We start from the raw sequence: 24,968 nt of genomic DNA, 5'->3' as shown, positions 1-24,968 counted from the left end.
CTTTCAAACTCTTCTTAGAGGCCTAGTAATCATCTAGTAGACTAACGAATTAAACGGCGCTATATATAGATAACTATATAACCAAGGTCTTTAGTCTATCGTAGAACGACTATAAGAACGCTTTATCCTAGACGCTATGATTACTACCTATAAGTTTAACGAAAGTCGCTTACGTTTAAAGGATATTACGAAGGACGAATAGGCACTTAGTTTCTTTATATAGAAGATACTTCATTAGGTACGCTTAATATATATACTTAATAAACGTAATAATAACTAGTAAGGAGTTATAGTTTAAGTCTAGTCCTTAATAGACCTCTATATCAAATAGTATTTAGATCCTCCCTAGTAATACTCCTCTCTTGGAAACTATATATAGTATATTAAGTAGTCTCGATCTATCGTACTAGCGGCCGCTCTTGACCGCTACCTATACCTATAGAAAAGGCCTTTCCTAGATAGCAAACCAGAGCCTTATAAGAATGAAAATCGCGGTCCTTTCAAGCCCTTAAATGCCAACCGATAGCGACAATTTGGCTACCGAAATAATAGACCATTTAGGAACGATATACGCGACTATAGGTTTAATTGTAACCACGGAAATGACCGCTACTACGAAGGAACCCGCTACGACTAAGGCAATTATAAGTAGTAGGAAGGAAATCGAGACAACAAGTTCTATAAGGATAATCGCTAGCGAAAGGACTATCGTAACCGCGCGCACTTTGTAGAGGAAGCTAGTAATAGTTCTAAGTCAGATCAAGTTGACGATAATTCGGCTACTAGTGTCCCTAAATCTAGATCCGAATCTTTGGATAGCGATACTAGCATTATATATATCGTTTTAGACTTGTAGCTTACCTACTATAAGTGCTATAACACCTTTAATTCCCAATTCGAAGTACGCTTTCATGCCAAATGGTGCTATAAAAAAGGCCCTCTTCCTTCCATCTATAACTACAAAGCCAATCTTACTAATTTGGCCCGCTATACTTATAGGTTTTATAATACTATACTAGATTCGTAGAACGTACTTTTCTAGTACTTAAAGTCCTATTAGAAAGCGAAAGCTAGTAGTATTCGCTACCCTATTAAATCTAGTAGTATTTGTAAGATAGAAAAGCCTACTATACCGTCGGAAAAGGTATACTAGGTAACGGATTTGACAATAACATCGCTAGAAAATGCTATAGTAGATATATACCAAGTCAAGGACATACCAGTCGGGCATATAGCTAACCTCTATAGATTGCCTTTAGGTTATACCTATCTATACGTTTAGGCGTACTATAAACCAACTAACTATAGCGTTATAGAGATTTGCCTAGATCCTAGCACCAGTTGCTCCCTTATCAACCGCAGTTTCTTGTAACGATTAAACCACTAGATTAAACGACGCAAGGGTAGAGTCAAAGGCATAGGAAACGCTATACTAAGCCTTAACGAATAGATGACATTCGATATCTATCTACCAGGTATAGAAAACGGCATTCCTACCCTAGCTAAGTTTACCCGTTTGGCGTAGGTTATCGACTCCCTAGCGCTAAATCTCCTAATAGGTAACGAATTCCTAGATTCCTATAACGTTAATATCGACTACTAGTATAAGGAAGTTAATTTGCAATTGTTTAACTTCTATATTCCTTTTTCCATATATATGTACTCTATACCCTATATACGGAAGGTTAAAACAACTAGGGAAATTACCCTCCTACCTAATTAACAGGCAATAGTACCTATTAAATATAAGCCTCTCCTAACGGATTACGCCTTTATATTTAACTTAGCCTATATAGCCATTTATAACTTTATAGTAGATATAAAGACTCTAAAAGTGGTACCTGTCAAAAATACTATACAAGGAACGATCTATATCCTAAAGAGGTACCCTATTAGAAAAATCGAAGAAATAGAAGATAGTAGCTATTTTGCCTATTTATAGGAGATAGCTTTTAGCGTTATAATAGTTATAACTACCACTATAACAATAGCTATACTAGCTATAGCAACCGATATTAACCCTACGTTAATAATCGTTAATCATTATAACGTCATCCCTATTAACATTTCCTTCGATTTAAATAACTATATAGGAGTAATCCTCGAAGGTAGTTACATTCCTCTAAAGCGACTCGCGCCTATAGCAATATTTACTAACATTGAAAACGCGAATTCGAATATACCTATTAGCGACTTCGTCTTCTAACTTACCTAGCACTCTAAGAGAATCTAACGGCTAGATATTTCGTCAAAAGCAATGCCCGGAGCCGCCGGCGACGCCGCTAATAGTAAGGAACGTAAACCGTAAGTACCAGAGAAGTATTCTACCCTAGGATTAAGGATGTCCGGCTCCCTACCTGAGATCGTTACTAATAACGGCATCTATATCTACGTAGGCGACTCGGCCCTAGCCAGGAATTTCGCCAATCTAGTTAACGAATTTCTATAACTCTAGAACGACAACGGTCTAATCGATATACTAAAGAACGAATAGATAAAGGTGCCACTGGTAGAAGGCTAGTAACACCAGAAGATACGCTCCCGTGTATACCCGTTAAGCTAGAAGGATAGGGAAGTCCTAGACAAAACCTTCGACGCCCTCTACTAATAAGAAAAAATGCGATTTATAAAAGAGGCTACGCCTTTTGCCTATCCTGTCTTTATTATTTAGTGTAATATTAAGGGTATTACCAAGGGTCGCGTTATCATTAATCTATATAGTTTAAATAAGGTTACTGTCCTTAATAACTACCTATTACTACTATAGTTAGAGATTATTATAGCCCTATATAGGAAGAAGTTTATAATAGCTATTAACGTTACTTTGTTTTTCTATTAATTTGGTATATATCCCTAACATCGTAACAGGTTTATGCTAATTAGTCTATACGGTTTAGAGTAGCTAACTATAGCACTTATAGGTTATTACAATTCGCCTACGTACGTATAATAGTTTATAGATTAGCTATTACGACTGTTTTCTACCTACTATTGTACGTTTATCGACGATATCGTTATCTTCTTAGATACAGCCGAGGATTATATATACCATTTAAGGACTATCTTTAACCTATTCGAGAAGAAGAACATCGCCATTTCGCCTACCAAATCCTATATTAGCTACCTAGATATAGAGCTCCTTAGCTTTCGTGTAGATAGTCTTAGCCTTATAAATACGGCTTAGCGTGTCGAAGCATTCAAGCAACTATCCTTCCTACGTACGTTAAAGGCGTTAGAACAATATTTAGGCACCACTAGTTTCCTATAGCACTTGATTCTATACTACGTAAAGATCGCCAAACCATTACAAAAACATAAAACTAAGTTACTAGCGTAAGGGCGTAAGTCTAGTAGTTTAGAAGTTAATAACCGTACTAAACGAATAGGCTATTATAGCTATACTTCTTTCGAACTAACTAAGTAAGAAAAGGCGTCTTTTTTAGCCCTATAAGAGGCTATCTGTCGCGAGAACCTAACTATCCTATACCACTTTAATCCTAGTAAATAGCTATATATTTAACTAGACGGCTGTTTAGAGCGCGGATTTGGCGTTATAGTCTTCTATACTCGCGACGAATACGACTAGCACCTAGGTATACCTATCCTAGCTAACCAAGTGTTACTAGTTATATTCCTAAGCTGCCTATTGACAAAGGCTAAGATATGATATAGGCCCTCTAAATAAGAAGTCGCTTGTCTGGTATAGGCAATTCGCAAACTACATACGATGGTCTATTTGGCACGTATACTAGTTATCGTGTTAACTGACCACGCCGCTATACACGGAATTATAGAACAAACTAACCTAGATATAAGCTCTACCGACCGTGCTAACCGCCGCCTAATTAATATATCTATCTACCTGTTATAATATGACCTCAAAGTCTACTATCTTCCTAGAAGGCTTAACTTTGTACTAGACGCCTTAAGCAGATTAAGCGCGCTAGGGGACCCTAAACTATCCAAACGCTCTAATAGATTAGCTATACTTGATGACGTATAGTTCGCCTTTGCCGAGGCACGGATAGATCCTAACCTTAAGGCGAAGTTCGTTAGTAGTTATAAAACTAATGCCAAATATGCCTATATCATTAAGGAGCTTAAGACCAAGCGTGCGGATAGAACTATTGACGATAAGGGTATTACTATCTTTTTATACCGCGGGCTACCGTTTGTCTTGATCGACGAGCTCCTCTACTATATTCGCCTAGATAGCATTCGCGTGTTATATATACTAGTAAGCCTTATATAATATATCCTTAGCCTAGCCTATTATAAGAAGTATTACTTTAGAACTAATAAGATAATATATAACTTGTATAGTATTACGATTAATAGAAAAACTAGGCAAGTAAAGGACTATATAAAATACTATCCTATTTATCAAGTTAATACTACAGATCGTAACCTTCCTATAGGTAACTATTAGCCAATCCGTCTATTAGATACGCTACTAATATAGGTAATTGCTATCGACTTTATAGTAATATTACTATTAGTTACGTTAGCCGGAACGCTATAGTACTTAGATAGGTATAATAAATTCGATTTGATGATGACAATGTCCTATAAGTTATCTAAACGAACGCTCCTTATACTAGGCCACTCTAGCTATATTACTATAAACTAGGGCTATATACTAATGCGACAATTGCTCCTATCTGACTAGGGAGTGCCGACGGCCGTTATATCTAACTACGATTATAAATTTACTTCCAAACTATAGATAGGTATATAGAAGGTACTAGGTATAAAGCTATTAATAATAACTATATACTACCTATAGGGAGACGGTCTTATAGAGCAAAAGAACCAGACTATAGAAATCGCTCTACGCTTCTTTATATACAAGAAACTAGATGATAATTAGACTACTATACTTCTATAGCTTTAGTAGCATTTAAATAGCTCCTATGCCGTATCTATCGGTATATTACTATATAAGCTACTATATGGTTTCAAACCTATAGGACCATTAGAAGCGCTAACTACACTATCATTAAATATAGTACAAAATATCCTAGTCCTATATAAATATCTACACTAGGATACCTAGATAGCAATAGATTTTATAGTAGCTCGAGCTAAACATAGGTATAATGCTAGCCACCACGATATCGAGTTTAAGCTAGGTAATCAAGTATATTTATACCTATACTACAGTTACTATCTACTAGGGTAACTACTATATAAACTGTCCTAATAGTATATAGGCCCGTTTAAGATCATTAAATATATTAACTATCTAATATACTACTTACAATTACTACCTAATATAGATATATACCTAGTAATATCTATAGCCTATTTATCGCCTACACCTCCTAGAACTAACCTATATAACTATACTATACCCTTTACTAGCCCTATTAAAGATAGCTATACCAATAGTAGGCTAGAATCTAATAACAAATACAAAGTTAAGTATATTTAGGACTATAAGCTTATATATAGTAGATACAAGTATCTTATTAAGTGGAAAGGACTTGGCTACAAATATAACATCTAGAAAACTAACTTCTAGCTATACTACGCGTGTAAGATAGTAAACGAATACTAGGCTCGTCAAGGAGGGTAACTAACCGCCTCGAAGACTCGCCCGGAGGCAGGTACGGCTAGAAAAGCCGTATCGAAGACTCGCCCGGAGGCGGGCGTAGGTAGAAAAGCCGCATCAAAGACTCGCCCGGAGGTGGGCACGGCTAGAAAACGCCTACGTAGAACGAGTGTAGACTAGAACGACATATAAGACACCATAGTGGTGGCATAATATCACTATTTGTAACGGGGATATTTACGTAGAAAGAAAGCTCAAATTGGGAGCTATTTAGAGCCTATAGTACAGGTACTATGTTTTCTTTTCTAGGCGGGGGACTTGATATAGTACGTGTCCGTGGACACGTCTATCATGTAAGGTTAGATTAGTAAGCCCTGTAGATGCCTGTAAACGGTGGGCTCTTTGTGCCTATCTTCTTCTTATACAGAACCACAGGGCTAGCAAACGTTGATAGAGGACATCGATCTTTTGAACTATTTTGACCACTATAACCAGACCTCCATCAGCCTGTCATGGAGTTTGGCCTTGAAACACAACCTTCCTTCTTTGGGAGTTAATAGTCGATCAGGATGAGGTTTCGACCTTGCTGGATGGCTATCGCGCCCACATCCCTTCTGTCAGGGGCAAAGACTTTACTTGGCGCCTGAGATACACGTCAGCTGCGGTATGTGAAAGCCGCAGTTCTCTCCGCTTGGGTCGAGAAAACAGCAGGGATCCGAATGTAAATGTTCGCTACGATGTATACTAGACGATCTAGACACGGCCACATCACAGCCCCGTGGTCCTGTATGTATGGATGTACACAGGTAGTGTAGTATTCTATCTTTTTCCCAAATGCCTAATCATATACGGGGTAATTCTTCCGGCGAATTCCTTTCCGAGTTCGCAACCTCCGGGATTCGACGATCGTCCGGGATGTGGGAGAGCTTGCGTAATCGTCGCCCCACAAACACTCCCGCTTAAACTTGACGTTGCGCGTCAAACAATACCCCCTTAATTATGGAAAGCCCGGCCAAGAGTTTAGGGGCGAACCAAGCTCCGGCAAATATACGGGAGTTGCCGCGCGGCAGAACCCAATGAGGCTGTCAGATCCGACTTCCATGCATGCTCCAGTGCGCCATGCGCGTGGACCCCTGGGCAGACGACCCAGGAGAGACTCCAATTAGATCCGGGATAATCATTAGGAAACATCTGGTTGGTGGACGGGGAAGAGCCTTGGAGGGCAGGTTCAGCTACTCCGTCCCTGACGGCATTTTACCCTGCCACAAAGTCTGGAGGCGAGCATGACGACGATATCGTGATCTCGAGGTAGCATTACGCAGGAAGCGGGTTGGAAGCTTGGCAAGAAGAGTATATAGATGACGGCTTCCCCGGGCAAAGGTCGTCGTTTCTCCGTGATCTTTGTCGACACAAGTTCCTCGTTCAACATACAATTGTATCTTCTCACACATATTCTCTCTCCTCCAGCATGCTTTTCACCAAGGCTGTTTCCGGCCTCGCCATCCTCGCGGGCCTCGTTGCCGCTCACCCGGGGCACGATGCTAGCAAGGAGGCTGCCGAGCGCCGGGCCTACCTGCAGAACGCCAAGCGCACCTCGCTCGCCCACTGTGCCGACAAGCTGAGAGCCCGCGGCACAGAGTCTCGCAACATTGTCCGGCGCAAGGCCGTCGTCGAGAAGGCCCGCCAGAAGCGCGGCCTCACCAAGCGCGACTTTAGCGACGTCCTGGGCACCGACCACAACAAGACCACCCTGGGCTACACCCCCAACACCGACGCCGCCACCCTGTTTGCCGGCTACAACTCGTGCCTCCTGACGCCCGAGGTCACCCAGGGACCGTACTGTAAGTTAAGCAGCCCTTAGTTCACCGGTCGTCATCTCTCTCTCTCTCTCTCTCTCTCTCTCTCTCTCTCTCTCTCTCTGTGGATTCAAACTGACAAAAACCTCCCTTCCCAGACGTCGCCGGCGAGTACGTCCGCGAGAACGTGGTTGAGGACCAGCCCGGCTTGCCCCTCCTCCTCGAGTACCAGGTCGTCGACGTGGCCACGTGCGAGCCGGTGCCGGAGGTGTACGTCGAGATCTGGCACTGCAACGCCACGGGCGTGTACGGCGGCGTGGTGGCGAGCGGCAACGGCGACTCGTCGGACGCGAGCAACCTCGACAACACGTTCCTGCGCGGTATCCAGCCGACCGACGCCGAGGGCGTGGCCCAGTTCGAGTCCGTCTTCCCGGGCCACTACACCGGCCGGGCGACGCACATCCACATCATGGTGCACACCAACGCGACCCTGCAGGCCAACCAGACGCTCGGCCTCGACAACTACGCCAGCCACGTCGGCCAGGCCTTCTTCGACCAGGCGCTGATCACGGCCGTGGAGAAGCTGGAGCCGTACGCGTCCAACCAGCAGCCGCTGACCACCAACGAGGAGGACAGCATCATGGCCCAGGAGTCCGCCACCGACGGCGTCGACCCCGTCATGGAGTACACTCTGCTCGGCGACAACCTCTCCGACGGTCTGTTTGCCTGGATCGCCTTCGGCATCGACACGACCCGCTCCGAGGCCATCAGCCCGGCCGTCTACCTTGAGGAGGGCGGCGGCAGGGCCAACCCCGACGCTGGCGGTCCCGGCGGTCCCGGCGGTTCTTTCCCGACTGGCAGCTTCCCTACCGGTGGCTTCCCCGTCCCCACCGGCAACGTCGGCCGTGGCATCGGCCGCCGCGCCCGGCACTAAACGGACGGGCGAACCTAAGCTCAGACGAGGAGGAGAAGGAGGAGGAGGAGTGGGAGAACAAGGTTCGTAACGAGTGACGGCCAAGGCTCAAGGTCCTAGTCAAGAAGTTGAGACGGAGATTGGTCGTCAGTTCTGCGAGGGAGGAAGAGGTGGTGTGTCCCAGAGCTCCGTAGATAGTTAGTCCGCCACAAAACGTACATACATGCAGCCATCTGTCAATTCAAAAGCTGTGGTTCCCCCGTCGACTTCTGCCTAAACTAGGAGGGAAATTACCCGTTTAGCCCTCAACTTGTCTTGGATGGGGTTAGGGTAGGTAGGCCGGGATGAGCCCCGAGCCCGTTCGCTTAGTTCGTTTTCCTTTGCTAGCTCGTCCTTTCATCCGGGCAGCAGCAGCATTTTCTTCTCTCGGTTCTTTTCTTATATCGGTCAAGCGGCGTCGTCTAGTTGGCATATTAACCTTCAGCTTTGCCTTCTACTCTCGAGCGAGTGTCGGTGGCCCCTTGGTGGTGGATGGTGTGGACACATGTGGAACTGGTGAGTCTAATTGCCTCAATTGATTTCTTTCTATTCCTTGTCCTTTGTGTTCCGAGACGAAACTTGCCGCTTCGGCGGTCCTGCTCTGTGGCCAGGTTGAATCTTGGACAGTGACTTGATCGTCTGCAATAGTTGGTTATGCGATTGTGTGCCGCTGTTGAACAACCAAGTTAAGAGATGTTTCTGATGTTTTCCAACGCAGTCGCGAGAGAAGATTGATGACTGAGATTTGTGTTCGGTGACCGGAAAGGAGGGAAGGCCAAACTACGCTCCAATAAATCAAAACAAGTCAGGCAGAAGCGCCAAGATTTTGGACCTTCTGCGCTTGGAACACACGTTCTGTGTAAATACCGTGCACGTCTCCCCTAAGGTCCGATGACAAAATACAAGAAGGTGCTGGCCCGCTGAGCAATGAACGCAAGCTTTCCCCGATACACATAGCGCAAGACATATTCGGTAGTTCAACCATATCGCAGCTGTTGTGGCCCTGCGCAGCGACGTGATGGTTCTCTATCCGCTCGCCTTCCACTCCTCCAATCTTACCTAGACAGTTGCATTGCGTTCCCGATCATATCCAGAGGCACAGGTTGCACTCTCGGAAAGACACATAGGTACGGAGTAGGTCACACCATTGTAACCGCTCACTGGGCCACCAGGGTACGACCAAAAAGACCACGATCATGGCGATACGAACACAATCCCCCCCCCCCCCCACCCTAAGAAAAAAAAATCGACGTATTCAGAAGGAAACCGCCGGCCCAACTCCTCCCGAAGCCCCAGCCAGATCCCAATGCCACAGATAGCAAGATAAATCGGTTCGGAAAAAAAATAAAAGAAAAGAAAAGAGAAAGGAAATCGACAGAAATCCGGAAACCGTCCGCAAAACAAGGCGACACAGCGCCTTCCCCAACCCAAAACTCACAACCCGTGATCTTTTTTTATTTCCCGCACGTCCCGGGCTTACACGTCCTCCCGGAACATCGACGTCCTATCGCGGTCCTCCCTCGCGGCGCTCCTCGCGGCAGAGGACGACGAGGCGGCACCGCCCTCCGTCGTCGGCCGCGGACTGACGCCCCTCACGCTGAGGTTGCTCGGGTCGGCGTCGTCGCCGAACGGGTTCTCGGTCCGGCCCCTCCTCCATCCCTCCTCGTCGTGCCCACCTTGCCGCGCACCGGCAGCACCGGCAGCACCGGCAGGGCCAGCAACCCTGGCAGCGCCGGCAGGACCGGAGGGACCGGCAGCACTGGCAGCACCCTCCTCGGGCGCCGCGGGGACGGGCAGGTTCATCTGGTATCCTTCCCCGCCGGGGCCGTATCCCGACCCGCGCCGGCGCTCTTCGTCGTCGTCGTCCTCCTCCTCGTACGGGTTGTACCCGCGGAGGCGCGAGTCCCAGGGGTCGTCGTCCTCGGCGGGGGCGGACGGGTTGTTGCCGCGGGCGGGATACCGACCGCCGTAGTAAGGGGTGGCGGGAGCGGGGCCTTCGTAGGCGCCCGCGGCGGTGCGCTTGTTGCGGTGGCGCATGAGCCGGATCTTGTCGTTGACCCAGCCGACGATGCCGCCCGGCGCCGGGGTCGGCCCGCCGCCGTACGAGGTCGAGCCGGGCGAGAGGAAGGGGATGTAGGATCTGAGCGGGGGCGGGGGCAGCTGAGGACGCAGAGAGATCCTTTTTGTCAGCATCTTGTCTTGACTTGCTATCTTCCCTATCGGGAGAGAGGGATGGCGAAAAAGAGGGAGAACGAGACGGAGGGGAGAGAGGGTCGGTCGACTTACCCCAAGCCGCGACGCCCGGATGCGTGTGAATATGATCCAGCCCACACCTGCTCCGATGAGAAGCAGGACGAGGGCGAGGATCACGGCTCCGGCCGTGTTCATGGTGTGCGAAGCTCAGGTGGGGGATGCGACAGGCAGCAGATGCGGATGCGACAACGGCCGGCAACGGTATCGTATCATCCAGCGGGGCGCGGGGTGAGAGAGAGAGAGAGTACAGGTCTCGATTGAGCGGCGCGAGCGCGTGGTGGGGATGGATGATGGAATGTGCGCGAGGGCAAATTTTCGGCGATAGGATTCGGATTGCAGCTGGAGACTCTGAACTTGGTTTGCGGCGCCCCGGCAGCCTTGTGCCACGGCAGCGGTCGTTGGCTGCCTGGCTTCTGGCCGTTTCCGAAGAGCCCGAAGAGCCCGAAGAGCCCGAAGCTCCCAAAGAAGCGGGGGACCCCAGAGATCGATCGCTCCCGGGCCAACCGCGCCCACTTGCGCGGTCTAGGCCATGCATGCCAAGACCAAAGCTTGGCATGCCTCTCAACACCAAATCCATGCGCGCCAAGGTTATTCCCGTAATCCGTACATAGTCCGTGGTGTTTCTGCTTCGACGAGGTTCGATCGCAGGGTGCGGAGATGGCGTGGAGTTTCGGGGATTAAGAAGATTGCGAGCGTGGCTACTTCGTACGCTACTTTCTGTAATCCGTACATTACAGGATACAGAGTGAACAAGCATGGGGACTTAGGTGCTGTCGACAATTCCCGTCCGATGTGCAGAAGAAGAAAAAGAAAGAAAAAAGACAATAAAAGGTTTGTGTGAAAATTTAAAAATAAAATAAAAAAACCATTAAGAAGGCAACAACAGGGAACGGAAAATGCAGACTCGGCAGCGCCAAACTTAAATTTCGCCAGTCCAACCGATTTTTGATTCTCGAAAACCGTGAACTATTATTATCTCGAATACCACACTCTGCTCCCATCACAAGTGCTGTTCAATCTCGGGCGTGGCCATGTCAAGCAAAGCAGAGATCCCACTTGCCGTTCCCCCTCGCAAACACCATGCTCTCGATGAACCGTTCTAGCGTACACATCCCCCTCTCGTCGGCGCCGCACCCCTTCAGCCCCATCACCCGGTCGTTCACCAGCACCCTGACCATCTCCTCATCCTTCTCCTGCCGCCCCTCGCCGCCGCCGCCGCTGCCGCCGCTGCCGCCGCCGCCGCCGCCGCCGCCGCACCGCATCTTCTCGACGTAGATCCTGGCGGCGAACGGGACGGCCCAGCTGGCCGCGTACCCGCCGAGCTCCTCCGGGTCGCGGCGGGCGGTCTTGTCGAGGGGCGGGACGCCGTCGTAGGCGCCGAGGGCGCCGAGGACGCCCATCATGTCGTTGTCGTGGCTGAAGTCGGCGTAGAGGGGGCGGCCGAGCGGGAAGGTGCGCGGGTCGCCGTCGAGGGTGCGGTTGGTGCTGGTGCCGTCGCGCACGGGGACCCCCGCCAGCCGCGCCAGCAGCTCGTTGACGAACCCGACCCCCTGCGTCGGCCCCAGCGGGTTGCCCGGCCCGTACCCGTACCACTTGCCCACCGACTGCAGGTAGTCGTACGCGCGCCACTCGGACTCGCTGAACAGGCGGCAGAAGGGCGACAGCGGCCGCCCGTTGCCCCCCGAGTCCGCCGTTGCGGCCCGGTCGGAGGAGGAGGAGGCGACCGTCTCGAAGGGGCAGAGGTCCATCAGCGCGACCGTGTCGGCGTCGGTCAGGTTGGCGCCGGGCAGGTTGGCGTTGACCCGGGCGGTGATGGGTCCCGCGAAGGTGGAGAGGTAGGTGTCTTGGGCGTCGTCGCCGATGGTCGAGTACGGGCCTTCCTCGAACGCGGTGCAGAGGTCGTTGTGGAGCGTGTTGTTGGCGCCGGCGGTTTCCGGGATGACGACCATGTCGTAGGGGAGGGTGGGCCGGACGGTGGACCCGCGGTCGGCGAGCAGGGCCGAGTGGAAGCCCTGGGTGAAGTTCTGGGCCGAGTGGACGACGCGGTCCTGGCCGGCGGTGCGGACGAAGGGGACCGACTTGCGGGCGAGAGCGCGGTAGCGGCGGTAAAACTTGATGCCCGAGTTGACCATCTGCTGCTGGCCCGTCCGGGTGAGCTCGTCGGCGCCCAGGGTGTAGTCATACGTCCTGAGGAACTCGTAGCCCGGGCCGTAGGAGACGGCGCCATGGTGGATCCTGTCGATGAGGTCGACGTAGCTCGCGGCCCGTTTGAGCGTCGGCGCCCTCGCGCCGTGGCGGGAGAGGACTTGGGCAAACGTCACCTCGCAGTCGTCGGGGATCGAAGCATCCAGCTCCGAGGGCACGGAGAAGTAGGGCGAGTACTGGCCCCAGAAGTGGGAAATGGCCGTACCACACTGGAAGCCCAATTCTGGGGTGTCGCACGGCCGGGACTCGGATTGTCTGGCGGCGTTAGCTTTTTCTTTTAACCCACATCGGACCCCTGGAATCGCTCCTTACAGAGAGGCGATGGCCAGGAAGCCGACCATCACCACCATCACTCCGAGGCCAGTCATCTTCACCGCGCGTCTAGTCCTCTGCGACCGTGAAGTCTGGAGACGGGCAGGCTCGGCATGATCGGTCGGACTGCACTCCCGGTTTATATCCCTGCCGTGCGGAAGAGGTGCATATGTGTACCCAGATGGCCCCTTCCGGAACCAGTCGAAGAGCGACGCCATATTCCTCAGTTTTTTTTCTCTTCTCTCCCCCCACCCTTTTCTCCTTTCTTTCTCTCTTGGTCCCCACTCCCCTATTTTTTTTTCCTTGATTTCTTCCTCCCCCCAACCTTCTTGCACCGTCGTCGGTTGTTGGGTTGTATGATCCTCAGCAGCGCGCTCGCTCAGGGAAGCGATATCCCGGGTTATCCCGGGTTACGTTCCGGCGTAGATCTATGCCAACTGTAGTTAGAATGCAGTATCGCCTCGATGTCACCCAGCATCGAGGAGCCCGACATGTGTGTACCTGACCGAGTGCCTGCCTGCCTGACTGGCCCCGAAACATGAGGGCGGCGTGAGTTGGCCGGGCCAAGGCTACCCGTGGTTAGGTGGGTACAATCGGCCCGCCAAGACTGCCCAAGATCAGGCAGACAAGGCCCCATACACTAGTGTACGGAGTACTCCGTGCACTAGTGTAGTGTACAGATTAGTGTACATAAACCCCTGCGAGCCCCATGTCAAGATCGGCGCCGGTTAGTGGGGCGAGCGGCCCTCTTTCCGAGACGCCAGAATCCTTCCAGAAGCCTATCGCTGTGGCTCACCTCTCCACGTGTTTGTAAATCGTACATCTCAACCAACAGCAAATGGACTTGCTGATCCGTTTCGATTGAGTTACACGAAAGCCATTAGGCACATGCCAGGGAGAGCGTGTCGGGTATTTCAGCACTCCTACGGAAGGTCGATGTATGATTATTGTATGTAGTGTACCTTGCGGCACAGTCGCTACCGAGCACAGTCGAGAGAAACAGTTGAAATCCAAAAATAGGACAAAATGATTCAGGCATGTCTAACACATTGGGGAACCCTCGTGAACAATGGACACTACTCCGTACTCGCTTTCGAAGCCAGCAGTTTGGCATGGGATATCCATACTTAATCCTGGAGCTATGACCACGGGCACTTGAGAACAACAGCTTCCGCTGCCTCCTTCCTGATTTCGTCTCACCTTCCTGGCTGCCCACAGGGCCCTTTCATTTCCACGCTATGCAGATTACACCTTCAACCTTGCATTCCAATATACTTAACCGAGACCCGTCTCACCTGTCCGTCTCTAACCGAGTGAAACAGCGCGGCGGCTAGCTAATTTACGCAGGCGCGTGGTATTAATCACGACATGCATCTGCGGCGGCTGCAGGACCCCGTTAATGTCAACGTCTTGCGCATATTTATGTAGTCTTCAATGTGTTTATACCCTAGATACGAGCGAGGCCTGAAACACAACAAAAAAAGATGCGCATGCAATCGTCTTTGTCAGTGACATACTGTGCTCGCACGTTACATACAGCAAGAGGGGTTTCAGAGCCCAGCGCAACCTCCCAAATATTGATCTATCAAAACTACAAGTATCAATGGAGATGCCGCGGCGTCTTTGGTACACGGCTGCATCAACAGCCGCAATAGTAGTAGTAGCACTAGTTGGTGATGGGTAAAAACACAGCGCAAACCGCCTGGCCCCGAAACACTCTATCGAGTACTAGGTTGGGTGCTAGAAGAAAAAAATGTTTGCCAGACCAGCGTCAAGCATCCAGCTCGACGCGCCACCCAGGGCGCCATATTCGTGTTTCCCTTTTTTCCTTATCCGGCCTTCTAGAAGTCCATCCACCCACCCGTCCCATAATCCTGTACACTTAACACGGGGTATACCTGCTGAACAGAATAAAGGAAAGAGAAAGAAGGGTAGAAAAAGTAATTACCAAGAACATTCCCCCTCCCCCCCCCCCAAAAAAAAACACATACACACCCACACAAAGAAAGATTAGAACGCAACACCCACGCTCAGCGGCCTGTGTCCGTTCGCATTCGTACCGTCATCAACGCCCAGCCCGTCCCCCTCCTCACCGTCCACAGCAACACCCGCACCCGCGCCCGAAGGGACGCCCGTCTCCTTGTCGAACCCGAGCCCGGCCCTCTCGGACCCGCCGAGGACGGGGGTCGTGTGCCTCGTCGACGAAGACCACCCCTGCTTGGGCGTCTGGTCGGGCGACCAGGTGGTCGCCGTCGTCGCCGTCGGCAGCGTCTTGGCCCCGCCGCCGTCGCCGTTGCTGTCGCCGTCGCTGTTGCCGCCCGTCTCCCACGTGTACACGGACGAGGACGTGTCCATGCTGGTGCGCGGCAGGCCCTCGGGCGGCGCGACGCACTGGTAGAACCCGTCCGACTCCTTGACCGGGCGCGGGGACGTCGTCGCGTGGCCGGCGGCGGCGACCGCGGGGGAGGCGGCGGCGTCGGGGTTGAAGAGCCAGTTGGAGACGCGCGAGAAGGACTTCTTCTTGCGGAGCGGCGGTCGGAGGACCAGCGGCAGGGGAGGCGCGAGCGGGAAGTCGGCCGTAATCACGCGGCCGTCGCTGCTGGTCGAGGGGCTGCCGTAACGGTTGTGGGTTGTGACGCGGTCGTGTCGCCGCGGGGGAGAGGACTGCGCAGACGCGGTGAGCTCCGGCGTCTTCTCGTGCGGCGCCATGCTGTGCGCGTACGAGGGTGCGGTGCGCGGGCGGTCATCTGTGCTGAGGCGCTCGGCGAAGGAGGGCCCAGCTGCCGGCAGCGCCGGGATCGACGGCATGGGCTCGAGCCCCCGCACGTCGTAGCCGGTGGAGGGTCGGCTGTTTAGATAGAGGCTCTGGCGCTGGACCAGCGAGTTGATCTCGGCTTGCAGCCGCTCCTTCTCGATCATGGCGCTGGCGATCCGCTCGACGATCCGCTCCGTGTTCGGCGCCGTGGCCGCTCTTGCTCTCGACTTGGGCGGTATCCTCGGCGGGCTCATACTAGCCTCGGACATCTGCCTGCTGTGTTTCCGCGGGAGGTGGAAAGACATGGCCGAATGGCTCCGTTCATGTGCAGAGGTAGCCTCTTGCGTCAGGGTAGCGCTGCTGCCGCTGCCGTCCTCCCAATTCGAGCTGTTTCCCGTGTACGCCCGGGGCGGCGGCGTGATGTTACACTCAATGTGCGGCAGGATGGCGGAGAGGCGGTTTTCCTGCCGATAGATGCTGAGCTCGATCGGCCGGAACGAGCTGGGACGTGGGCGAGACTCTTGCGGCGGCGGTGGGAACTGGAATGACTCGGAGTGCAAGTGACGGAAATCCGTCGGTCCCGAGATCTGCAGCCGGCGGACTGATGGTGATGAAATCCTCGAGAACAAGTTCCTCCTCGCCGAGCTCTCTCGACTTGCCGACCTCCACAGCTTCGTTTTCTCCGACGCCTCGCGTCCCAGTGTCTTCTCGTACGTCCTCTCGCTCGGCCACACCGGCTCTGCCGACGGCTGCGGGATGGCGGCGGGCTGGTCTCGCAAGACGGCAAAGTTCCTCTCGGCGCCGGTGGGCATGAGCATACCGTCTGGCTCAGCTCCATGGCCCGAGTGGCTCGATCGAGTCTTCTTGCGGGATCCGCCGCAACATGAGGCAATGGAAGCAAGCCAGGAAGATGAAGGAGGAGGAGAAGAAGAAGGAGAACGGGAGTAAGAGGAAAAGGGATCCATACTGGCGAGGTTCACGCAGCCACTAAAAAGGTATAGAAAAGACCTGACCTCATGCCTCGGGCCGGGTGAGAGAGAAGGTAAAGCAGATTAGATGGGAACGAAAGGACGTCCAGCGACCAGCACCTGGGGACAGAGAGAGGTATGGCGACAGAGCGCATGAGAAGGGAAGCAGGATGCCGCGGCGCGGGCGGACCCGCCATCTTTTTCACTTTGTAATCCGTACATGTTGCCAGACGGGATTGTTGCATACTCTGCAGTCCCGGCTGAGCAGTGGCTGACTTGGTGGTGGACAGCGGCCAGATGTGAGGTCACAGGGGGCGGCATCTGATAGGCTGGCGCGGCCCGGCCAAGGAACCAGTTGGCGCTTGCAGGACCGGGGGGAGGGCGATACAGAGGGTTGTCGTCCACACACCCAGTTTGGGGCATCGACCAGTGGCGTGCCGCGAAAGGTGCCGCACCTCGTGCCATGTCTCACTCGATTCTTGGACGGCGGCCACTCTGGTGCCACTCTCGCAACCGCATTGCCACAGCCGTTCTCGGAATTGGGGGTGGGGGGTTGTCTCGTGGCCGTCAAGATTTGGCCGGGTCCCCATCAGCCCGATCCCCTCATTAGGCAATGGACAGAGAAAGAATGTGAGACTAGTGGTGAAACTCGTACACGGTAAAGGGAAGTCAGGAAATGAGGCGTTGCTATTCTTTCCTGAAACTGGACCTTGCGGCGCGGAGGGCGTTGGCCCGTGGCCGGTCGCTCGGGACCTGCGGCGGATTGCGATTTGAGATCTGTGTTAGCCCAGGCCAGCGGGAAGACCCTTGTTTGGCTTGTTTCGATCGTGGTCGATGCCGGCCATCCGACAGGCGGATGCAGGGTACCGTTGCATCGATCGGGTAGGTTGTTCTGTTCAAAAGCTGTGCCGTCGCCCAAGATTGGTTTGCGCGGGAACCTCACGGCTGTTGCAGCGAGGGTCGCACATCTCGCATCTGCCGAGATTCCCGCTGTGGCCGATTGGTTTCTGTCAGATGCCAGATGCCCGGAAGCGTGGTTATAATCCATATGCACATACGAGAGAGAGAGAGTGTGTGTGTGTGTGGAGCATCGCCGAGAGGCAAAGCAAACAATGTCTGTATTAGTCGAGGGACCTGGCGACGTCAAGAGTTGCGCAGCAGCGAATTTGCACGCCCGTGAGCGGCCGCGCGCTCCCCAGGTCTCAAGTGTCGATTATCAGTAACTTACTCCATACCTAGGTGTGGGCATCATAAAAAGTCCAAAGATTGACTGGCTCAGGGCCTGCGGGGATGAAACGCGCTGCTGAAACCGAAAAATAGTGTGTTCCGGCAGCACAGAAAAAAAAATGAAAAATAAAAAAATAAAAAATAAAAACACGTGCAGCAGAAACCGTCCAGTTTTAACGGTTAACCATCGGTAAGGCCAGATGCGCCTCCTTCACATGCTACAGGTCGTAAACGTTTGCAACGTTACCGAGACCTGACTTCTTTCGAGGTCCCTGGGTTGGAGGGTCGGGAAGTGTTTGCGCAACGAGCGGCAGTGGCTGATGATACTCGCTGCGAATCAGCCCTGTGGGGTGCCCGACCCGACCACAGCCACCAGATGTCTCGGTTCGGAACAATGATTTACCGAACTCCACAGGGCGACGTCGTGCCCGGGCTTGGACAGGCCTGCGACGGGCTTGTAACGGCACCTCCACTAGCCCAATTGGCTTGAATTTCCGCCAAGCTTTCAGAAGCTGGGGCACAGACCAAGGTGCAGCAGGGGGTGTTCTGAGATACGTGTACGGATTTCGTGCCGATTCACTTCGAACACCAGCAAACGCCCACAAGGCTCGACCTCAACTCAGCACAACTCCCTGCGCGGCGTCGTTTCAATTGACCCGTGGGACAGATTTGCGCAAATTCACTCGACCGCTTGCATTTGACCAACGGTCTTACCATCGGTTGTCGAGCACATCGACTAGCCGCAGGCAACTTTCGGAGCGATGCAAGCTCCTCCTCCTCCGCAGGGTCCCCAGGGCCCCCAGGGGCCCCAGGGCGGGCAGATGCCGCCCATGATGCCCAGCCCAGAGCAGATCGCCGCCATGCAACGGCAGCTTGCGATTGACGCCGAAAAGATGGGCATGACCGTGCCGCAGTTCATTGGTGAGCTTCGTCATCGGATGCCATCTCGGCGCGGCCCTCATCTCTAACGACTGCAGAACACCTCAAGCGGCAGGCGCAAGAACGGATGCACGCGCAGCAGCAGCAGCAGCAGCAGCAGCAGCAAGCCCAGCAAGGCGGTGGCCATCAACATGAACACCAGCACCCCCACCAGCACCCTCACCCTCACCCTCACCAGCACCAGCACACCCCCGGTCAGCCCCGGCCCATCGTTCCGGGGCCACCTAACCCCGTCGCGTTGGCTCTCGCCAAGTTCCTGCGCAGCCAAAACCTGAAGCCGCGCACTTGTATTCTCAATGGCGAGCGCAAGGACATGTTCAGGGTGAGTTGTCCTAGCCCGCAAATCCGACCCCATCACCGCTCGGTCTGACACGTTCATTTTTGTCCAGGTCAAACGCGCCCTCCGCGCCCTCCAGTCCGACGCCTACAAGGCCGCGCGCAAGAAGAACCCCGCCCTTCCCGAGATCACGGACCGGGCCTCGCTCGAGAATGCCTTCAAGCTCCTGCCGCTGTCGATGCTGGCCCTGCGCGTGGTCAAGGCAGACCCGCACGACGGCCACGACCACGCCAAGAAGCAAGGCGGCAAGCGGATCAAGGGCCTGTGGACGGTGCGCATCGAGCCGCAGCAGGACGCCGGCGACGACATGTACTACGTCTGGCTGTGGGAGGGCAGCCAGGTGATGCGCAAGGTGTACGCCGGCCTCGCCCTGGCCGTCATCTTCGCCCTCGTCTGCTACCCGCTGTGGCCCGTCAAGCTGCGCCAGGGCGGCTACTACCTCAGCTGGGGTTTCTTGTGCTTCATGGGCCTGTTCTTCGCCATGGCCATCTTCCGCGTCATTCTCTTCTGCGTGACGTACTTTATCCTGCCGCCGGGCCTCTGGCTCTTCCCCAACCTGTGGGAGGATGTCTCGGTGGTGGATAGCTTCAAGCCCGTCTGGGCGTGGCACGAGGTGAGTTGCCCCTTATTTAGCTAACCCTCTCTTGCTTCTTTCACACAACTCCTGTCTAACGATTCCCCAGCCTGCGAGCAAGAAGAAGAAAAAGAAGAAGAGCAAGAAGTCGGAGAAGTCGGCGAGTGGCTCGGCAGCTGCCGGAGCGACTTTTTCCGCCACTACCGGACAGCCAGCCCCTGCGACTGCTACTACTACCGCGACTTCTACGCAGGTATCCACGGCTCCGCAGCAACGTAGTAACTACATGGCGCCGAGGGTGGAGGAGCTGGAGGATGACGAGTGATGTGTTGGTTACAGCATCAAGCGGGGAGCGAGTGGAAATGAGGGAAAGGGAGGGGGGGACTGCGCATGTACTTTTAGGCCTGCAGTAATCTGGTTTGCTCAAGGCCGGTTCAAAAGGTATATCTGGTTATTCATAAATGGATCTCTTTGGGGAAATTGTGGTTGCGCCACCGTGGAGGCCGCAATCAGCTCTTTTTTGAACGCAAGCGCTCGGAGTCTGTTCACGACTTTGACATGAAACTGTGCCCCGTGACGATCAGCATCCTGTCGCTTCAAGCCTCGTTGTTGACTCGGATATACTGTCCAGAGATGCATGGAACGGTAGCAGCCGCCCGGTAAAACGACGGTCCCGCAAAACTGGATCAGATCGTGAAGAGGCAAAACCTCGGTCTGCGATAATTAGATTTACTCCAAAGTCATTCATCCAGCCGCGATATAATACTCTCGAGTCTTCTCAACCCCCACTCCCAGGTTAGTCTCGGGCTGATCTGGTTCGTCTCGGCGATCCGGGCCGACTAAGGGGAGAAGCTTCAGAGGGACAGGGGCCAGCTTTTAACGGCCGATGGAGAGCGCTGCTGCCACTCTATTATGCGATCCGCAACCTCTAATTCTTGATATCGTCGGACCATGTTCCCGTCTCTGCGGGTGAGGGTTTGCCTGTGGCTGCGATCTGTGAGCTTTAATTATTACTCGCTCGCCCATGTTTTAGCAACCGCCGGTGAAAATCAACTTTGTTACCTTTATCTGTCGCGACTATACGTATCACCTGCCTTCTTTCACAAATCGATTTTATAACCCCTGCCATCTCTTACTTAGCGCATAGCGCAGCGGTAATTAACTATTGTATCATACGGAGAGTATTCATTGTCGGAACCTCTAGCAGACGAGTTAGTCCACAACAAAGAGAGTGATGATATTAACTTACTATCGTTAGTAAATAAATAAAGTACCTCCTGATTTTATATAACTTTGAAAGAGCTCAAAATCAGATTCGCCTAACATGTTATAGACAATAATTATTATTATTATTATTATTATTATTATTAGTCCTATACCACTATACTAATAAGTATACTAGAGCCTCTCTAGTTATATATAAAGGAAACCGTACCTAATAGGCCGGATAAAAACCTCTATCCCTCCTTTAACGCCTAATCCAGAATACTAATACATTATAAAGAAAAGGAGAAGTAGCTAGAACAGCCCTAAAGAGGCCTTCCCTCCCGGTCTAGCCTCCTTATAAGGCGGTATTCCGGGAGCCTCCCTAGGTCTATTAGCTACTATAGAACCCTCCTTACCAAACGATAGTTATAGGCCCCTATACCCTATAAAACAAGGTCTAGGTCCCTTTATAACTATATTTCCTAGGGTTCCTACATTTAGCTTCTTAGTAGGTTTAGGCACTATATAACTAGGTGCTCTATAGTCTCCTTCCCCTAGCTATAGGTATAGTAGGGGGTACTAACCCCTAGGACTTAAACCCTAAAAAGGAAGTTATAATGTAATATACTAGCCTTATAGCAACTGTAGATAAGTGTACAATGTTTTATTCAACTACCTTAAGGAAAGAAAGAGGGGAAAGTAAGTATAGGTGCCGAAAGGGGTTCCGTTTCCTAACATAGGGGGTGTATACGTACTCCGGTTAGGGTTCGGTTAGGCTTCGGGTTAGAGCCTAACCGGGTCCTAAGCGCGTGCCCTACGAACGCCTTACAAACGTATGTAGGTCCGGTCTGAAACCGGGCATAGCCCGTTATCGATTAGCCCGGGTGGAGCCTGGGCCCGTGACATTATAGAGGCTAATAGCCCCTATATAGGCCTATACTAGTAGGGAGCTCTAGGCCTTCGTTAGGCCCTAGTACCTTTATAGGCCCTCCCTTATAAAAACTAGATATAAGGGGTCTTTATTAGATATATACTATATCCTCCTATTGGCTTGGTTAGCCCTTTAATAGTTGCTCTAGCTAGCTATTATAGCTAGTTCTATAGCCTATAGCCTTCTTTATAGGGTCTATAGGAGGGGTTAACCCTCTCTATAACCCTTCTAAACCTATTACCGGACTATTGACCTTGCTGCCTCTAGGGTTATAGGCTTTGGCTCCTAGCCCCTTACCCTAGCCCTTCTCTTCTAGAACCTCTAGCTAAGCCTATTATAGGCTTATTAGATAATAGCCCTTATAGGGACCTAGGAGGCCCCTAGACCTACCCTAATCTATAAGAGTAGCTAGTTAAGTTTAGCTTTAAAGTTAGCTAGCCTCTTATTAAGATAGAAGTTAAGGGATAGTACCTAGGCTTTTGTCTTAAGGCATTAGATAGAGGTAGCCTTATAGGCCCTAGTAAATACTTAAAGGGCTCTATATTAGGCCTTTAATTATTCCCTAGCAAGGCCTTCTAGCTTACCCCCTAGCTTGGTAGGCTTATAGAAGTTCAAGGCCTTATAAGCTAGGGTACTATAGATATACTTAGTATAGACCTTACAGGCCTATAGTAGGCTAGGGCCCTAGGTCTTTATAGTAAGCCTAGTTAGGGTAAACTCCTAGGTTTCTAGCTTCTTAGCTACCTTTATATAATAGGGGCCCTACTATAGCCTCTAGTCTAGCTAGACCCCTAGGAATCTAGCTAACTTTGATAGGGCTATAGTAGTAGTACCCCTTCTAGGCTATAGGAGCTCTAGCGGTTATAACTACTATTTCTAGCCCCTATTAAAGTAGATAAGTTTATACTTTTCTAGGGTAAAGGCTATACCTTAGGTCTTTACCTACTATAGGTAGGCCTTCTAAGCCCTTTATAGCTAACTATTATAGGCCTCCTTGGCCCTCTTAAAGGCTAGAAGGTTAATATCGTTAGCAAAGCCTATTAAACTAACTATAGGGCTAGCCTAGTAAATAGCCTAGTAAAGGGAGGCTATATAGAGGATAAATAGTATAGGGGAGAGAGGTAACCCCTAGGGGACCCTAGCTCTTACTACTATATCTTCTATTTCCTAGCTATCAAAGTAAAGGATAGCTATCTTATCTTATAGCTACTCCCTAACCTAGACTACTAACTACTTTGGGAAGCCCTAGCTCTATAGAGTAGCTAGTAGCCGGGTATAGTTAATAATGTTAAAAGCCCCTAAGATATCAAGCTATAGGAGGAAGGTAGCTACCTTATACCTCTAAGCCTCCTAAACCTAGGCTATAATAAACCGAATAGCTAGTTTGGTAGACCTATATTCCTAGTTACCTATCTACTTGGCCAGGAGAAGCCTATAGGCCTCTATAATAGCCATTACCTTCTAGGTAACTATAGCCTCTACTACCTTACCTACTATTAATAGGAGCGTTATAGGCCTATAGCTACCTAGGGTAAAGTAGGCCTATAGGGGTTTACTAGGCTTATAGAGGACTACTATCTTAGCCCTTTTAAACTAGGCTAGGAAATAGCCAAGCTATAAGCTCTCTAAGGCTAGTATAGCTAATATCTAGTAGAGCGGCTGCCTATAGGCCTTTAGTAGGCCTATAAGGAGGAGGTCCTCCCCTAAGGCCTTCTATAGGGCCGCTCTAGCTAGTATTACCCTGATATCGCCTACCGTAACTTCCTAGTTTATTTCGAACTTCGGCTCCTAGTGGTCGTTTAGATCTAGGTCGTTAATATCTAATAGGTCTACTTCTAGGTTCGGAAAGAACTTATTGGCTAGAGCCCTAGCCTTCTATTAGTAGGTTATAAGCCTTCCTTCGAAGGCTAGGAGCTTTAGAGGGTTAACTAGTAGATAGCTTTATAGCCTTACCTACCGCTCTAGCCTCTATAGTAGGTCTAGCTAGTTAGTTACCTCCTATAATATAGCTCTCTAGCTCTTAGTCTTTATAGCTATAATAGTCTTAGCCTAGTCCTATAGGGCCTACTGAAGTGCCTCCTATATATAGGGGTTTAGGGTACCCTTATAGGCCCTCTTTACCTCCTTAGCCCTCTTCTAGGCCTCCTAAACCTCCTTTATCTACTATTAAGCTCGTTTACTACCTATACTAGCCTTCTTTACTAGAGCTAAGACTATAGCTATCTCCTCGAGGGCCTCTATAAGCCTGTCAAAGGCCTATAAAAGCTCCTCTAGGCCCTAGAAGATAGGCCTAGCCAGGGCCGATACCTACCTACTAAGCTAGAGTAGGAGGTAGGCTACCTTAGCCTATATAACCTCCTTATCTAGGCCCTTCTAGTCCTACCCTTTACTAGCCGGTATAGGCCTATTAGTCCCCTAGAGGGAGACGTTTAGGGCCTATAGGTAGTAGTCAGACTTCCTACGTTCTGTAATATCCCTATAGGTCGCTTCTAACCTAGCTAAGGCCTAGAATAAGTCTATCGTAGAAGGCCGGCTATATTAGTCTCCTTAGGGGGCCCTAGTAACCTAGCTATATAGTGTATATAAGTCAAGGTCCTACTAGTCTATAAGGTTAAGGAGGTCCCTAGCCCTTAGGCTAAGCTTATCAAATAGGTCCTAGACTAGGTAGTAAAGGTTAAAGTTACTTATAAGGACTAGGGGGTAGGTTAGCTAAGGTAGGGCTAGTAGGTCCTATAAGAGGGCCTACTCTCCCTTGTTATTATAGACTAACTAGAGCTTAAAGCCCCTCTCTCCTAGGGTTAGAAAGGTTACCCTATATTAGTTCTCCTCTACCAAATAGTCCTACTAGCTAACTAGGAACCATTTAGCTACTAGAATAGCCGCTTTACCCTTAGGCTTATAGACTAGGTAGTATTTCGAAGCCTAGGGGTAGTATATTAACCCTATAAACTAGTTAATC

General features: G+C 51.0%; 5 protein-coding genes across 5 annotated transcripts; 2 read left to right on the top strand and 3 right to left on the bottom strand.

The window, feature by feature from the left end:
- Positions 1-6,932: 6,932 nt before the first annotated feature.
- On the top strand, positions 6,933-8,446 carry P884DRAFT_28421 (Intradiol ring-cleavage dioxygenase-like protein). Its single transcript, XM_069443705.1, has 2 exons — positions 6,933-7,395; positions 7,509-8,446. The coding sequence occupies exons 1-2, from the start codon at positions 7,023-7,025 to the stop codon at positions 8,282-8,284; spliced, it is 1,149 nt and encodes a 382-aa protein (XP_069297037.1). The 5' UTR covers positions 6,933-7,022; the 3' UTR covers positions 8,285-8,446.
- Positions 8,447-9,530: 1,084 nt separating this feature from the next.
- Positions 9,531-10,962, bottom strand: P884DRAFT_330137 (uncharacterized protein). The gene is made up of 2 exons (XM_069445667.1): positions 10,589-10,962; positions 9,531-10,462 (listed from the first exon to the last, which is right to left on the bottom strand). Exons 1-2 carry the CDS (start codon positions 10,688-10,690, stop codon positions 9,779-9,781), a joined length of 786 nt encoding a protein of 261 aa, XP_069297036.1. The 5' UTR covers positions 10,691-10,962; the 3' UTR covers positions 9,531-9,778.
- A 627-nt stretch (positions 10,963-11,589) lies between these two features.
- P884DRAFT_202131 (3-phytase A) lies at positions 11,590-13,128 on the bottom strand (the record flags this gene model as incomplete). The annotated part of the gene is made up of 2 exons (XM_069438398.1): positions 11,590-13,015; positions 13,073-13,128. 2 exons carry the CDS (start codon positions 13,126-13,128, stop codon positions 11,590-11,592), a joined length of 1,482 nt encoding a protein of 493 aa, XP_069297035.1.
- A 1,954-nt stretch (positions 13,129-15,082) lies between these two features.
- P884DRAFT_278099 (uncharacterized protein) lies at positions 15,083-16,645 on the bottom strand (the record flags this gene model as incomplete). Its single annotated transcript, XM_069443151.1, has 1 exon — positions 15,083-16,645. One exon carries the CDS (start codon positions 16,643-16,645, stop codon positions 15,083-15,085), a length of 1,563 nt encoding a protein of 520 aa, XP_069297034.1.
- Positions 16,646-18,567: 1,922 nt separating this feature from the next.
- Positions 18,568-20,418, top strand: P884DRAFT_244627 (translocation protein Sec62-domain-containing protein). Its single transcript, XM_069440381.1, has 4 exons — positions 18,568-18,943; positions 19,000-19,283; positions 19,351-19,911; positions 19,982-20,418. The coding sequence occupies exons 1-4, from the start codon at positions 18,784-18,786 to the stop codon at positions 20,195-20,197; spliced, it is 1,221 nt and encodes a 406-aa protein (XP_069297033.1). The 5' UTR covers positions 18,568-18,783; the 3' UTR covers positions 20,198-20,418.
- The last annotated feature ends 4,550 nt before the right edge of the window (positions 20,419-24,968 follow it).

Source organism: Thermothelomyces heterothallicus, assembly GCF_042370625.1.
Source record: "Thermothelomyces heterothallicus CBS 202.75 unplaced genomic scaffold P884_scaffold_13, whole genome shotgun sequence".
NCBI lineage: Eukaryota > Fungi > Ascomycota > Sordariomycetes > Sordariales > Chaetomiaceae > Thermothelomyces > Thermothelomyces heterothallicus.
Note: the sequence above shows the minus strand (reverse complement) of the source record. Positions and strands in the feature narration are given on the sequence as shown.